Source organism: Taeniopygia guttata, chromosome 3, assembly GCF_048771995.1.
Source record: "Taeniopygia guttata chromosome 3, bTaeGut7.mat, whole genome shotgun sequence".
NCBI classification, from domain to species: Eukaryota; Metazoa; Chordata; class Aves; order Passeriformes; family Estrildidae; genus Taeniopygia; species Taeniopygia guttata.
In genome coordinates this window covers 67,171,770-67,184,379 of record NC_133027.1, presented here as the reverse complement: position 1 = coordinate 67,184,379, position 12,610 = coordinate 67,171,770, and the positions used below count along the sequence as shown (strand labels likewise).

Sequence of the window (12,610 nt, the reverse complement as noted above, 5' to 3'; positions counted from 1 at the left end):
AGGAAGATGTATTCAAAATAAAGAATATTCAATTTGGGATACCATTTGTCAAAGGTCAATTTATCATGTCTGTGTCTTCTGTGGTTTATCAGCCTTTTTTTTCTTCACAACTCTCAAAAAATTGAGCAAAAACACATACAAGTTTTAGTAGCATGAAAGAAGAGCGTAGATAATGCATTAGCAGCATCATTGTTTTGTATACATCCATTCATTCACACAAATTTTTGTATTTCATTCATCAGTATTTGATTTATCAAAGCTAAAACAGAGCTGTACCATTAGAATATGCACGCCAGCAACTGGGAAACAAAGTCCATTCCCAGAGTGTTGCACTCATGTTCATTTTGCATACAAAACAGGTCTTACCCAGCTCTAGTTGTTTTATATTCCACCTTAAGGATAGGTTTGCAGGGTTCTGGCTTCTTTCCATCCTTCAGCTGCTTTCCTAAAGTAAATGATGTTCCTGTGTTAATCTTGCAGTTCCGTAACATTGTGGCAAGTAATGAAATTCACTGTGCAGCTTGAGAAGTGTAAAATTCACACAACATATATTCAACAACTTTGATAGTTATAGAGTATGCCTTGGAATAATATAATTAAAATTTTATTAAAGCTCTCAACACACCAACTTAGAAGGTTTAGGAAAAGGAACAACTCTAAACCTGACTACTGTAGAAAATTTGTTTTCAAATGTATAATCCTCCCCTAAAGTGCTGTTTCAAGTAGCACTAGGAGATTTAAAATTTATGTTGTGTCTACCCTTTTGCAATTAAAATTGGTCAGCTTACAAGTAAAGTGAGCTTTATCCTGAGTCTTAAACTTAAGGCTAAGTCTTCAATTAAGCATGAAAAGCCTGCTCTCTCCCAACTGTTCAATTATCCTCACTGATACAGACACATTTAAAAATCTTAAGTAAATAAGATGCTAAGACATGAAATAGAGACAAGCACAGCATGTAAGCCTGGCATTTGTGTACAATTTACTTGAAGAGCAGCAGTATAAGTCACAGAAGAACAAAAACAAGTAATGTTAATTTCCTAGACGAACATTAATGCAAGACCTCTCAGAAGTGGGGACATCTTACTAGATGTTAGTCTTGTTGTTACAAACCCTTTCAAAAATGTATGTGGTAATCTACACATTTATACATAAAATAGGTACTTGCTCATATGTATTTTAAACAATATATGGGACTGTAATATGAGCAAAAACCAAGTCTTGCAAAATACACATTAGTTAATTCTGAGATCAGTGGCATTGTGTGAAAAACAAGCTCAAAATTTAGAGAATTAGAGAAAGCTGATTTGTATTCTTATCCATTGATTTGGATTCTTATTTCATAAAGATTTTTCTTTTTCAAGTGAAATCTATGAGAAACTGGCATGACTGAGAAAGATTTTTACTGCATTGCAAGTGCATTTTAATACATGCTTTTTGCAAAACACACTTCTATTAAAAACAAGTTCTCTATGTTTTAAGAGCTGTCAAGTGCAGTGGGTAACCATTTTCATCTTACCGTGTGGAGTGATTGTCTGGAATGGTTTGGTAGGAGATTTTACATTCCATATGGTCAAGGTACCATCTGAGTGACTACAAATGAATTGTTTTCCTTCATGATGCCAAGCCACAGAGTGAATAGCCTATGCAAGAAAAAGCAGAACAACGTAAGTCATGTATCTAATTATCATTTTATTATTATACCTTCCTCAATGACATTAAACAGAAAATGGCAATTTAAAAAATTACTAATTAAATAACACCTATCCCTATTATGTCCTAATTTACCCATGTCAACTTTTCCTTACATAACTACATAACTTACAAAATTACTAATTAAATAACACCTATCCCTATTATGTCCTAATTTACCCATGTCAACTTTTCCTTACATAACTACATAACTTACAAAATTACTAATTAAATAACACCTATCCCTATTATGTCCCAATTTACCCATGTCAACTTTCCTTACATAACTAGCACTTTCAGACACTTGATCCATCAAAAATACTGTCTTCACTGTAGCGACCTGTTTAGGGGGAGCAAGGGGGGAACCCACCCTCTTCAGCAGAGTATTGAAGTATTCTTCCATGAAGGCTAGCATGAAGAGAATAACTGCAAGCACTTATTTAAGGCTTGCTAACCAAAATTTTTCAGTGTTGGGAAAAATATATTGTCCAGGCAAAAAACATGGGATGAGATTATTAAGTTCAAGTATTACATGTTGTTTTCAGACGTTTATGTGGATGTGCATAAGAGGCAAGCTTTGGGTCAAAACTTCCATAAAGCAAGAATTGAAGTAACAAAACTTTTTTGAAATTATGATGATGAAAGCAAAGTATTAGCCTGGATGTTCTAATATTGCAATGACAGCTTTGAGGTGCAGGAAAGCACAGGAATCTACTCATAAATCTTTCCATAAATACAAAATCATCTCTAGATTCCTAAAATTAGGACTTGAACAATGGAACATGCCACATAAAATCTACAGAAAATAGCTAAGTAAATAAAATCTAGTTGCTGCCTTCAGGCAAGAGGAAAGTAAAGAATGATGCAAAAAATATAAATAAGACAAAAATATTAAGTAGCAAGAGAAGACTGGTGCCATTTCTGCTCCCAGCAACTCTGTTAGTACATGTAGATATTCTGAAAGCATTAGGTGATACTAAAGGAAATTTTAGTTATAGCATGAAAGCATCAGTAAATAATGAAACCTGAAAGTATTTCTCTACCTCCCAGAAGGTGCAAAAGGCACTATTAATAGCAAGAAACACGGAACTTTGGTATTACTGAAAAGGTAAATTTTATGATGAAGACATTACTCTAGGTGAAATAGAAAAGCAGGTGCTGAATAAGTAAAAACTGATGGACTCTACAATACCCTCAGTGGATACCCTCAGTGGTGATTCTGTCTGTAAGAAGGGCTTACACTCCCTCCAGCTCTGCAGGGATTTGGGGATTTCCTCTGTGAGGAAACCTGGCTGTACAAGCAGTAGCAAACTGTAACCAGCAATGACAGCTAAAGCAGTAATTACTGGGTGAAGAGCACATCTCAAGACAGACCCAAGTGAGCATTGCTCAAACTGATTATACACACATGAGGTCTTCATATTTCATGAAGTTATACAGAGAGACAAGACAGTTTACAGCAAACCAAATGGGAGAATCCAGAGCTTAAATGACAGAGGAAAATGGCTATGCTGCATGAGTCTATAGTCTCCAGTAAAAATTTCCCCAATATAAATTAATATAACATCTGGATATATGTAAACAACAGATTAAGTTTAGCATTTCTTTGTGAAATTTAATATTGTTCCCTATGTATTGTGGAATCATTATAGATTTTTAAAGGACAGATTCTGTGTACCAGTATCACATCTACACATGTAGCTCAGAAACAAACCTACATGCCTCACATGATGTCTCCTACTAACAAAGTGAAACGCTCTTGATCATTCTGCCTGTCAAATAAATTTTTAGATAGAAAAAACTGGTATTATAAAAGAAATCTTGCATAAATATTTGATTTTTATTTACCAATACTATACCAAATAAAGCAAGGGATCAACAATTTTGAGACTCAGTAAAGAGAAGGTTGCATTTAAAAAAGCTCATCACTGACAAAATAAACGTCTACAGCAGGCTTAGCAATACAATATAATCAGTACATTTTACATAATCTCCCATACGAAATCTAACCCTGACAACAGTAGGCAGCCCATAGTGTAAATGAAACAGTTTGATCCACATAAATAAACATCTACAGCAGGCTTAGCAATACAATATAATCAGTACATTTTACATAATCTCCCATATGAAATCTAACCCTGACAACAGTAGGCAGCCCATAGTGTAAATGAAACAGTCTGATCCACATTTATGTAGAAATAGGTCTTAAGAACTAGTAAGAAAGCAAGCTTCATAAAAGGAAGGAAGAATAAATCTAAGAAATGATCTTTTCTTCCTTTTCTTGAAAAAGGCTGTCGAGGGAAGGGAAATGCAACAACTTGCAACTATTAAAACAGCATTAATGCTTAAGAAGATAAAAATATCTGAGCACAAAGAAGGATGACTGCTCTCACTTTCTGCAAGGAACATGGAGGGAAAAAAAAAACCCTGAAAGTGAACAATGAGCCTTTTGGCTTTATGGCTATTTACTACCTAGTTTTAGTCTCTTTAGTCATTTGTTATATCTAGTGCTGCAGCTAAATATTCTTCAAAATGTAACTGAAATATATGCTTTATGTTTTTTAAAATAATCCAGCTAACAACTCTGTGGGCTGGGTATGATAAAATTTTGTATAGAGTAATATCCTTTGCTATTACACAATTCACAAATTCTTTTAAGCCTAAAAAAATAAAAGCTAATTCCACAAGTAACTGCAGCACTATCTCAAGGTACACAACAAGCTAGCCTATTGTTAAGACAGTTATAATGAAAAGAGTACAATAACCTTAAGTAGTAGTAGTTAGCTGATAGCACTAGTTGTTGACTAGCAAGAGTCTCAATCTCCCAAACAAAACCAGTATCTGAAAAAACATTTCTATACACAAGAGCAAAAAAGTTTTGACATTTTTTCCAGAGTTAATATTAGTGCTAGATGTTGGAGGAATGCATAAAATAGAAAAATTAAGCAGAATCCACTGAGTCTGCAAAACTACACAAATCTTATAAGACACTAAAGAGCCACTAGGAGTAGTATATTTTTATTCTAATATTTTACATAAAATTTACTGATGCAGAATAAAACTCTCTGTTTTAATCTTAATTCTCATCATGATTAAAACTACCTGTTTTCCTTTTGGTACCATAATGCAGCAGTATGCTTGGTACAGATCTAACTGTGTCTCAAATATTTTTTGGTCATATGGGACCAGAAAGTAACCCCTTTATAACAAGATCATACCCAAGTATCACAGAGGATTGTTGTTACATTTAAGGCATTTATATCCATAATTGGAGTTATCTGCACAGGTAAACAGAGTCCTGACCTTATTCTGAGTCCCTCCGTTTATGAACATGACCCAAATACGGGGAAGCTTTACAGGAACTCAAACAGAAAGAACTCTAATAAAAATGCAACCAACTTTATCTAGATAAAACTTTATATTTAATAAATTACCACTGAAGGTTTCTTATTAGAAGTATTCCTACTATCCTCTTAACTTTAATTCAAATTTAAGGTACCTGTTCTGGACTCTACAGAAGTTTGTTTCAAAACTTCTGACACATTTAGGTATTTTCTGGGGGAGTGGGGAATTGAATCTTACTTTTTTGACTAACAACACAATTGACCTTGCTTTCCTACATATGCATAAACTTTATTAGAAATTGTAGAAACCATCCCCCAGTTTTATGTAGAGACAAACTACACAAACACAAAATTAATTCACTATCTGTTCCAGAAAGATGATCCCATGTGGAAAAATTACTGCTATGCTGCCTGCACAGAAGGTGAGTATACCCGATTTTAAGACAGAAACACATTTGCAGCAAATGCAGCAGTTAACTGAGGGAGACTTTGCAATCACAAATAAACCAAAAAAGTCTGAGGAACAAAATTAAAAGCATTTATATGCAAGACTCCTACAGAAATATCTTAAGTAGATCACTACCTTTTCAAGAGATTATTGCATACTTAAAACATTTTATGAAATTTATTTTTACTCCTGCAATAGCTTGCAAATATCCCTAGAAATAACTTAGTTCTTGATACTTTTAAGAGGTACAAAAATTAATTTAAATGCAGACTTGCAATTTAAGAGACAAGTTCATCAATAAAGACTGAAGCTTTTATGGTGTTTTTCCACCAGGGGAATTTAGCTGTTTTAATTCATTAAATACTGATATAAATAATCCCATTCCTTTAAATTCATACAGACCTATTTTAGCCCTACAGCTGATTACATGCATATGATTTTGGAACATTTTGAGATCACTCTTCCATCTGTCATGTTTTAACCCCAGCCAGCAGCACCACACAGCTGCTCACTCACCAGAGGGATGTGGGGTAGAATCAGAAAAAATGGTACAACTCATGAGTTGAGGTAAGAACAGTATAATAATTACAATTAAAAAAAGTACTCAGCACAACTAAAACATCAGTGTGTTATCAAAGTTATTCATAGTGAATCTAAACACACAGCTCTTCAGCAGGTACTAGAAAGAAAATTAAAGCTGTTCCAGCCAAAACCAGAGCAGCGCATGGAGGATTTCAATGATGTAAACACAAAAATTATTAATGTAAGCAGTTTACCCTGTTTTCAAGAGAAATTTTTTAATCCAGCTTTTTAACACTGAATTTAGACTACTGAAAATATGGAATGCACTGGAGACATTGATAAGTAATTTCATAATTCTTTGGATTTCTCAATGATCCTTTGCTCTCTTGTGACATTAATTGAGCTTGAAATACACTGTTGTGACTGGCAAAGTCCATGATTAGGTATTCTGCAAACTAGACTGGTTATTTAGCATATCTTATCAAGATTTCACAGCCTTATTATGACAGCCCTTTAATAATGGATATGGGCAGCATTTTTGCTTAAACATGAATGGATGATGATACTGACTCCTTTTCTACCACTTCATCAAAATATACAAAGAAAGTATTTTAAAGTTTGGGAGTACCTATGCTAACACTTGTAAACAACCTAAGGAAGGGAAAAAAATCTGTGAAAAGAAGAAAATAAACAAAAAAATGTAGCTAATGAGATTTAAATGACAATACAACATGAAGATTGCTTTGATGAAATGAAATACATTGACACACTTTGGTTTCTGGCAAGTCGCATACCAGAGTTGTTTCTCTTTCCCCTGTCCTCTTAATTCCACAAGCTACTTTGACATGTTTTTAATGCTCTAAAATAATCTGTTACACTCAACCATGTAGCAGAACACTGAGTCTAAAAATAGTCATCTATAATGCATTCTAGTTAATGCTGTCAAAGTTTACTTGACATCAGAACAAACAAAATATTACTTGAAGAAGGGACTTGATTATAAAACCAGCTTTAGTTTTCAGAAGTTACAGTTGAGGGAACAGGGGTTTGTTTTTTAGGAAAAAGCAATACTTGAGAAATTTGTTTATTTTCTTTCATGAACATAATGGTTGGGAAATGACTGCAATATAAACTGCATTTCACATAACAAGCGCACAGCTTATTTTCCTTAAATCCCCAATGTCTGCATATAAAAGGCTTAAGAATGGTGCAAAAGGAATTTAGTTTTACTGTTTCATTGAGCCTGCCCAAGACAAAAGGGATGTTTAGAGTACAGGGTTTCAAAGAAATTTTCTAAATAAAAGTCGATTCAGAGCTGCAGTTCCACTATGTACAAATAATTTCCTCCAAATTCTCTGAAAAAGAATGTTACATTCGTGTATTATTTTAACTAATTCCAAATATTCAAAGTATTAATGTTATAGTAAAAAATATACACTACTTTAAATTAAGGATTTAATTAATAATATAGAAAGGTAAAGTATAAATTATAGCTGAATTCTCTGAATATTTGTGTAAAGAGAATGTTCTGGAGGGAAGAATACACCAGCAATCAGCACTAACCCTAATCATGACCTAGAGCTGCATCTCCCAGCCATGGTTAATGTTACCTACCTGCTCCTCTCTTTGGGGTGAGTGTCCTAGTGTCCTTGTGCTGCAGCTATTAGCCCAGGGTGCTGGGAAGGCACACGTGTTCAGACAGGAAGAAAGTGTGCACAGTATTCCATTAACCTGGGTTTCAGGCAACAAATGAGACTGCCCTACCACAACATAGGAATTTACTTCAAGAAAGCCTCCTAAAGGTCAGGCCATTTGAAATGAAATCAAGCAGGAAGCTACAAACCCATATAATTGGATTCAACATCTTCCCTCAGGAAATAACAGGTATCTTTCCACAGACCTCTGGACACACAGGGATTTTGACCCTCATTATCATGTTCCTCAGCTAAGGAAGAAAAGATGACATTTGGATCCTGCACATATTTGAAGTTTTGAGTTAAGAAAGTTGCATCAAACGGTGAAAGACTACACAGACCTTCAAGCTGCACGCTTTAAGAATAATATCAGCTACAAAGCGATGAGTGAGGAGGAAACCAAACCAATGGCAAAGTTTCTAGCAAATGTTCTTTATGGTATCAATGTCCTGGCCACCCTATTCATGATGCCGGCAGAAGCCTAGCCACCCACTAAGATGGCGAGAGTGACAAGATTGGACTAAGTAGCTCTCTTCTTACTGGTTGTCAACTCCACACTCAGAAGAGCTCTCATCAAGAACAAGCAGAGAACCAAGCATATAAATCCTGAGGCTTAAAATCCTGCTCCTGCTACCAGGCAGAATGTCACATGCATTACCCTCGGTGAGAGAAGAGGTGAAGCATGTTGTGACATTAGATGCTCCCTGTCCCTTGAGGGTAGGTTGACACACATGTTCCTGATGGAACACAGCCCTTACAGTCAGTGTGTGAAAAAAGTTCTCTAACAACACCATGAAACTAGGAATCAACAAGAAACTAGCTAGAAAGATTTTCTGCACAGAAATGTCGAAATTTGCATGTCAAAATTTGTTAGCAGGAAACAAAATGGCAAAGAACTTTCTTTGCTCTTCATCACAGTAACCAGAGACAGAGATCTCTTGAGACAAGGCAATGCTCCAGTGTTCCACTCTGAGTGTTCTGGGCAAGCACTCCCTGAGCAAGGAAACCACTACACTACCAGATCATAATTTTTTTTTCTTTTCCCTTCCTACTCATTCCCAAGTTATGATAAACACATTTCTTTACCAATGGTCTGACCTGAGATATTTCATTACCTCTTCTGCAATCAAAAAAACTCATATTGAACACCTAGAAGCATTCAATTCTAAATCCTAAAGAAAATCAAAAGATGCAACACCTGAATTATTCACTGATCTCAATTTTTAAATAGATGGACCACAAAATAAAAATAAAAAATCCCCAAAAAACAGAATAAGCAGCATGGTGTCTACTTTAGGTAAGTTTCTAGAAACTGCAACAAAATTTTAATAAAGAACAGTTAATTGACATATGGATGAGTATAACACATCAGATAAAAGTAGTCAACATGCTTTTTGTGAGAGGTAATCATAGTCAAACAAACCTCCAAGAATGGTAACAGGCATGAAGTTCATGGAAACACCATCTAAGCTGTCTAAAATATTTTCAAAGTCCTTGAACAATGTATCTCAAAGGAAGCTAAAACAAAACAGATTAGATATCTTTGAAAGAAAAATAACTGTTTAAGGAAGCAAAGCAATCTGGAATAAAGACAGGCTGGCACTAATTGATTAGTTCATGGATGAAGCTAAATGGTAGATGAGATCTTCAGGGATCTCATCTGCTCAGTTTATTCATAAGCAACTTGGAAAATTAGAATAAAAATATTAAGATGGTAAAGTCTGCTGACAGTACCAAACCACACTCAAAGCAGAAATCAGGATTTCAGTGAAAAACTGCAGAAAGACTTTAATTTTTCCTGTCTAGCTATGTCAATGAAAAACAATGCTTAAACGTCAGGACTTCGACCTGACAAGTAACACCTGAAGTACGAGTCTCTGGTTTTATAGTTGGTTGTTTCAAGGAAGCATCAGCTTTATGCTTGCAGCATCAAAAGGCTAATCCAAGATCAACAGAAAAAGAAAACAAGGCTAAAGACAATTATTCCACATGATAAATCCAGCATGCCCACATCTTCATAAATACTATGCTGCTGTATTTCTGTTTTACAAAAAAAAGACAAAACAGAATGGATAAAAAGGTTGGAGAAGAACACAACAATAAGAGGTCTAGGAAGAAAAAGATGATAAAGACATGAGTAAATTCATGAAAATAAAATATAAAGGGTTCATGCAATGAAAATGGAAGGGAGAAAAATTGTTCTTTGCATAACACACTCTGGGGCTTATATGGACATTTCTGATGACCTAGGTGTTAGACTACTTCAGAGCCTCCTCCTCCAAGCAAGGATTGGTAGAATACACACAAGTACAAGTACTGAGCCAGAGCTGCCAGCAAAAAAACCCAACAACTCCGCCCTCCTCCTCCCACAAAAACATCTAAGCTGATACTGAACAATGACAAAGCCATTTTACAGTCAACAAAATGTGATCAAGACCAATTTTATATTATTTTATATTAAATACATCTACTTGCATATTATGTTGACTCATTTTTGTTAATCTCAGTTGTTTAAAAAGTCTATTCTCTCAAGAATCAAGTTTTAAAGAAATGAATGTCATTTAATGCCATTGTTTTTTTTAAACCTCATGAAGTTTTATTTCAAAGAGAATTATCTTGATCTTATTCTACAGAGAAAAGGTGGTTAGAGAAATGCTGTAGTGAGACTATTTAGTAGTTTCTCCCCCTGCACTTTTATCTCTCAGTTCCCAGAATATGTGAGAGATTCCAAATTACACAAATTGCTAAATGATCTTGTTTCAACTGAAACCCTTAAGAGAGGTGAAAGTCACACGATTAACAGAAAAAAGATCTAAAAGCTTAGTGAAGAAATTCAATCCATGCCACCATTCATTACTTCACAAACTTAAACTCAGTGAAGTTATTTGGTCTGAAGTTTATTATCCATGCCCTACTGTTCTTTTAGAAAAAATTTTCAGTATTTGCAATTTCCAAGTAACCTACTTATTGATCCACTGGTAACAGAAGCAGGAGATTAAAAAATAATAAAAGTCACTATTTGAATAGTGAATTATATCCTCAGAGTAAATACTGCAGATGAAAAAGGTTACCTCATCATGTGTATATCTGTAATCTGCCTTCTTTGACTTCAGGTCCCATAATACCACCGTCCCAGATTCAAAGCCAATCAGAAGCTGCATTAAGAAGATACATTAATTCTTTATAAGGAAAATCAAAATGATATCATTTACAATGTCCGAGGTTCTTGTCCCAAAAGATATGCAGCATAATAGTACATATTGTAACTGCAAGTAGTTATAAAAACAAAAATTAAAGCAGCAAAGGCCTCAATATTAGAAAGGTTTACTTTACACTTGTTGTCCTCAAGTTCCAGAAAACATAATGGACATTCACGCAAAATCTGAAATAAATGAAAGCATCTTTCTGAATTTTCCTTGGAAATCACTTTGAGGAAAAATCATAGTGATTTGCTTGGAAATCACTGTATTAACCCTTGCTATATGCATTCCCTCTTGAGTGAAAATAAGGGGTGTTGAAAAGGAGAACTTCATTGTGCATTTTCCTCACTGGAATTTGTTCTGCTTAAATTTGCTGGAAGAATACAATATTCCCCCTGAAGTTCTCATTAAGAATTCATTGTCTGTAAAGAAACTATGTACTATGAAGTTTCTCCAGAAGTTAATCACAATTGAGATAACAGGCTGAAGGAACTCCAGAAACATTATTTGTTCATAGGAGGAAAACTAGATAAATTAAACTAGACAATTTCCCAGATAATCTTTTTGCAAGAAGCAAGTTTAAACCTTTACTGCAGGGAGTGAAGACTCAAATTGCTCGTAATAGTTGGTCTAACACATTGTTGAGTATCTAAGTGTTTTTGTCTTCTATCTTAAGTGCTACTACTCTTAATGAAAAAAAAAAGAAATAAACCATGTTCAACACAAGGCAGTAGTAACAATCGACTGCCAGACCTAGAGGTTTTGCCTGGACAGTCTTTTCATCATGTTAAGATTTTTCAAGGTGCACAGTTCTCTCCAGTACAAAAATAACAGATCTCCTACAAGCTTACAAATAAAATATTTAAGCTCTTTCAGTGCTAAACAGCACTAAAATATCATAAATATTAGACATGTTTGATCTAGTAAAAGTGAATATTCAATTTTTCCTATTAACATTGTGTATACTATTATTTTCCATTATCTTGCCTATTATATGCCATATATTACAATGTTTCTATTTTAACTTAAAATAGTAGAAAAACCACCATGATTAGAAAGCTAAAAGCATGAACAAATTTTAAGAGTGCATACATGGGTGACTTTTGCAACTACACAGGGTTTTTTAGTAATGTATTTCTTACGAGAAATAAGAAAAGCGTAAGGTCAAGATTTCAAAACAGTGATTGACAGCCTGATGACTAAAACCAGTAATTTTTAAACTTTAATTTACAATAATTAGATGAGGGGTGGAATACATCAAAATAAATTGATCACTTGTATTTCCTGAAATTACAACAGCTTCATTGCATTCATATGCTAGAGTCCATAAGATTGGAATGTGATTCAAACCTAATTCTACAGAGAAACCCACTAGTTATGCACTTATTGCAGTGAGCACCATACTAATGAAAAAAACCTCTACTCATTAAATTCTCTGCTGGACTGAAACCTCAAGTGTTTAGGATACAAGCTGATAACTAGCTAAAGCTTTCAAACCACTGCTAAGACAACAGATCATTTCCTCTCTCCAATTTAATCTACTACTGTTGAAAAACACAGAGTAGACAAAAAATATTTCTCCAGCATATGCAGAACACTAGTAAGCAAAATGGTATGTCACAGGACAAGGACTCCTGTCTTGCAAGGGCTTCAACAACATGCACTGTGAAAACTTCTTGTTAAGATGAACAGATGATTATGTTAACACTATCT

General features: G+C 34.5%; 1 protein-coding gene across 8 annotated transcripts in view; it reads right to left on the bottom strand.

Annotated features, from left to right (window-relative positions):
• Window positions 1-12,610, bottom strand: part of STXBP5 (syntaxin binding protein 5) — a 107,780-nt gene that overhangs the window by 52,355 nt on the left and 42,815 nt on the right. For all 8 annotated transcript variants that reach the window (XM_072927056.1, XM_030268174.4, XM_072927057.1 and 5 more), the window contains exons 8-10: window positions 10,769-10,852; window positions 1,517-1,640; window positions 367-445 (exon numbers count right to left, since the gene is read on the bottom strand). In XM_072927056.1, the coding sequence (XP_072783157.1) occupies window positions 367-445; window positions 1,517-1,640; window positions 10,769-10,852 (287 nt within the window). The remainder of the gene's footprint in view (window positions 1-366; window positions 446-1,516; window positions 1,641-10,768; window positions 10,853-12,610) is intronic.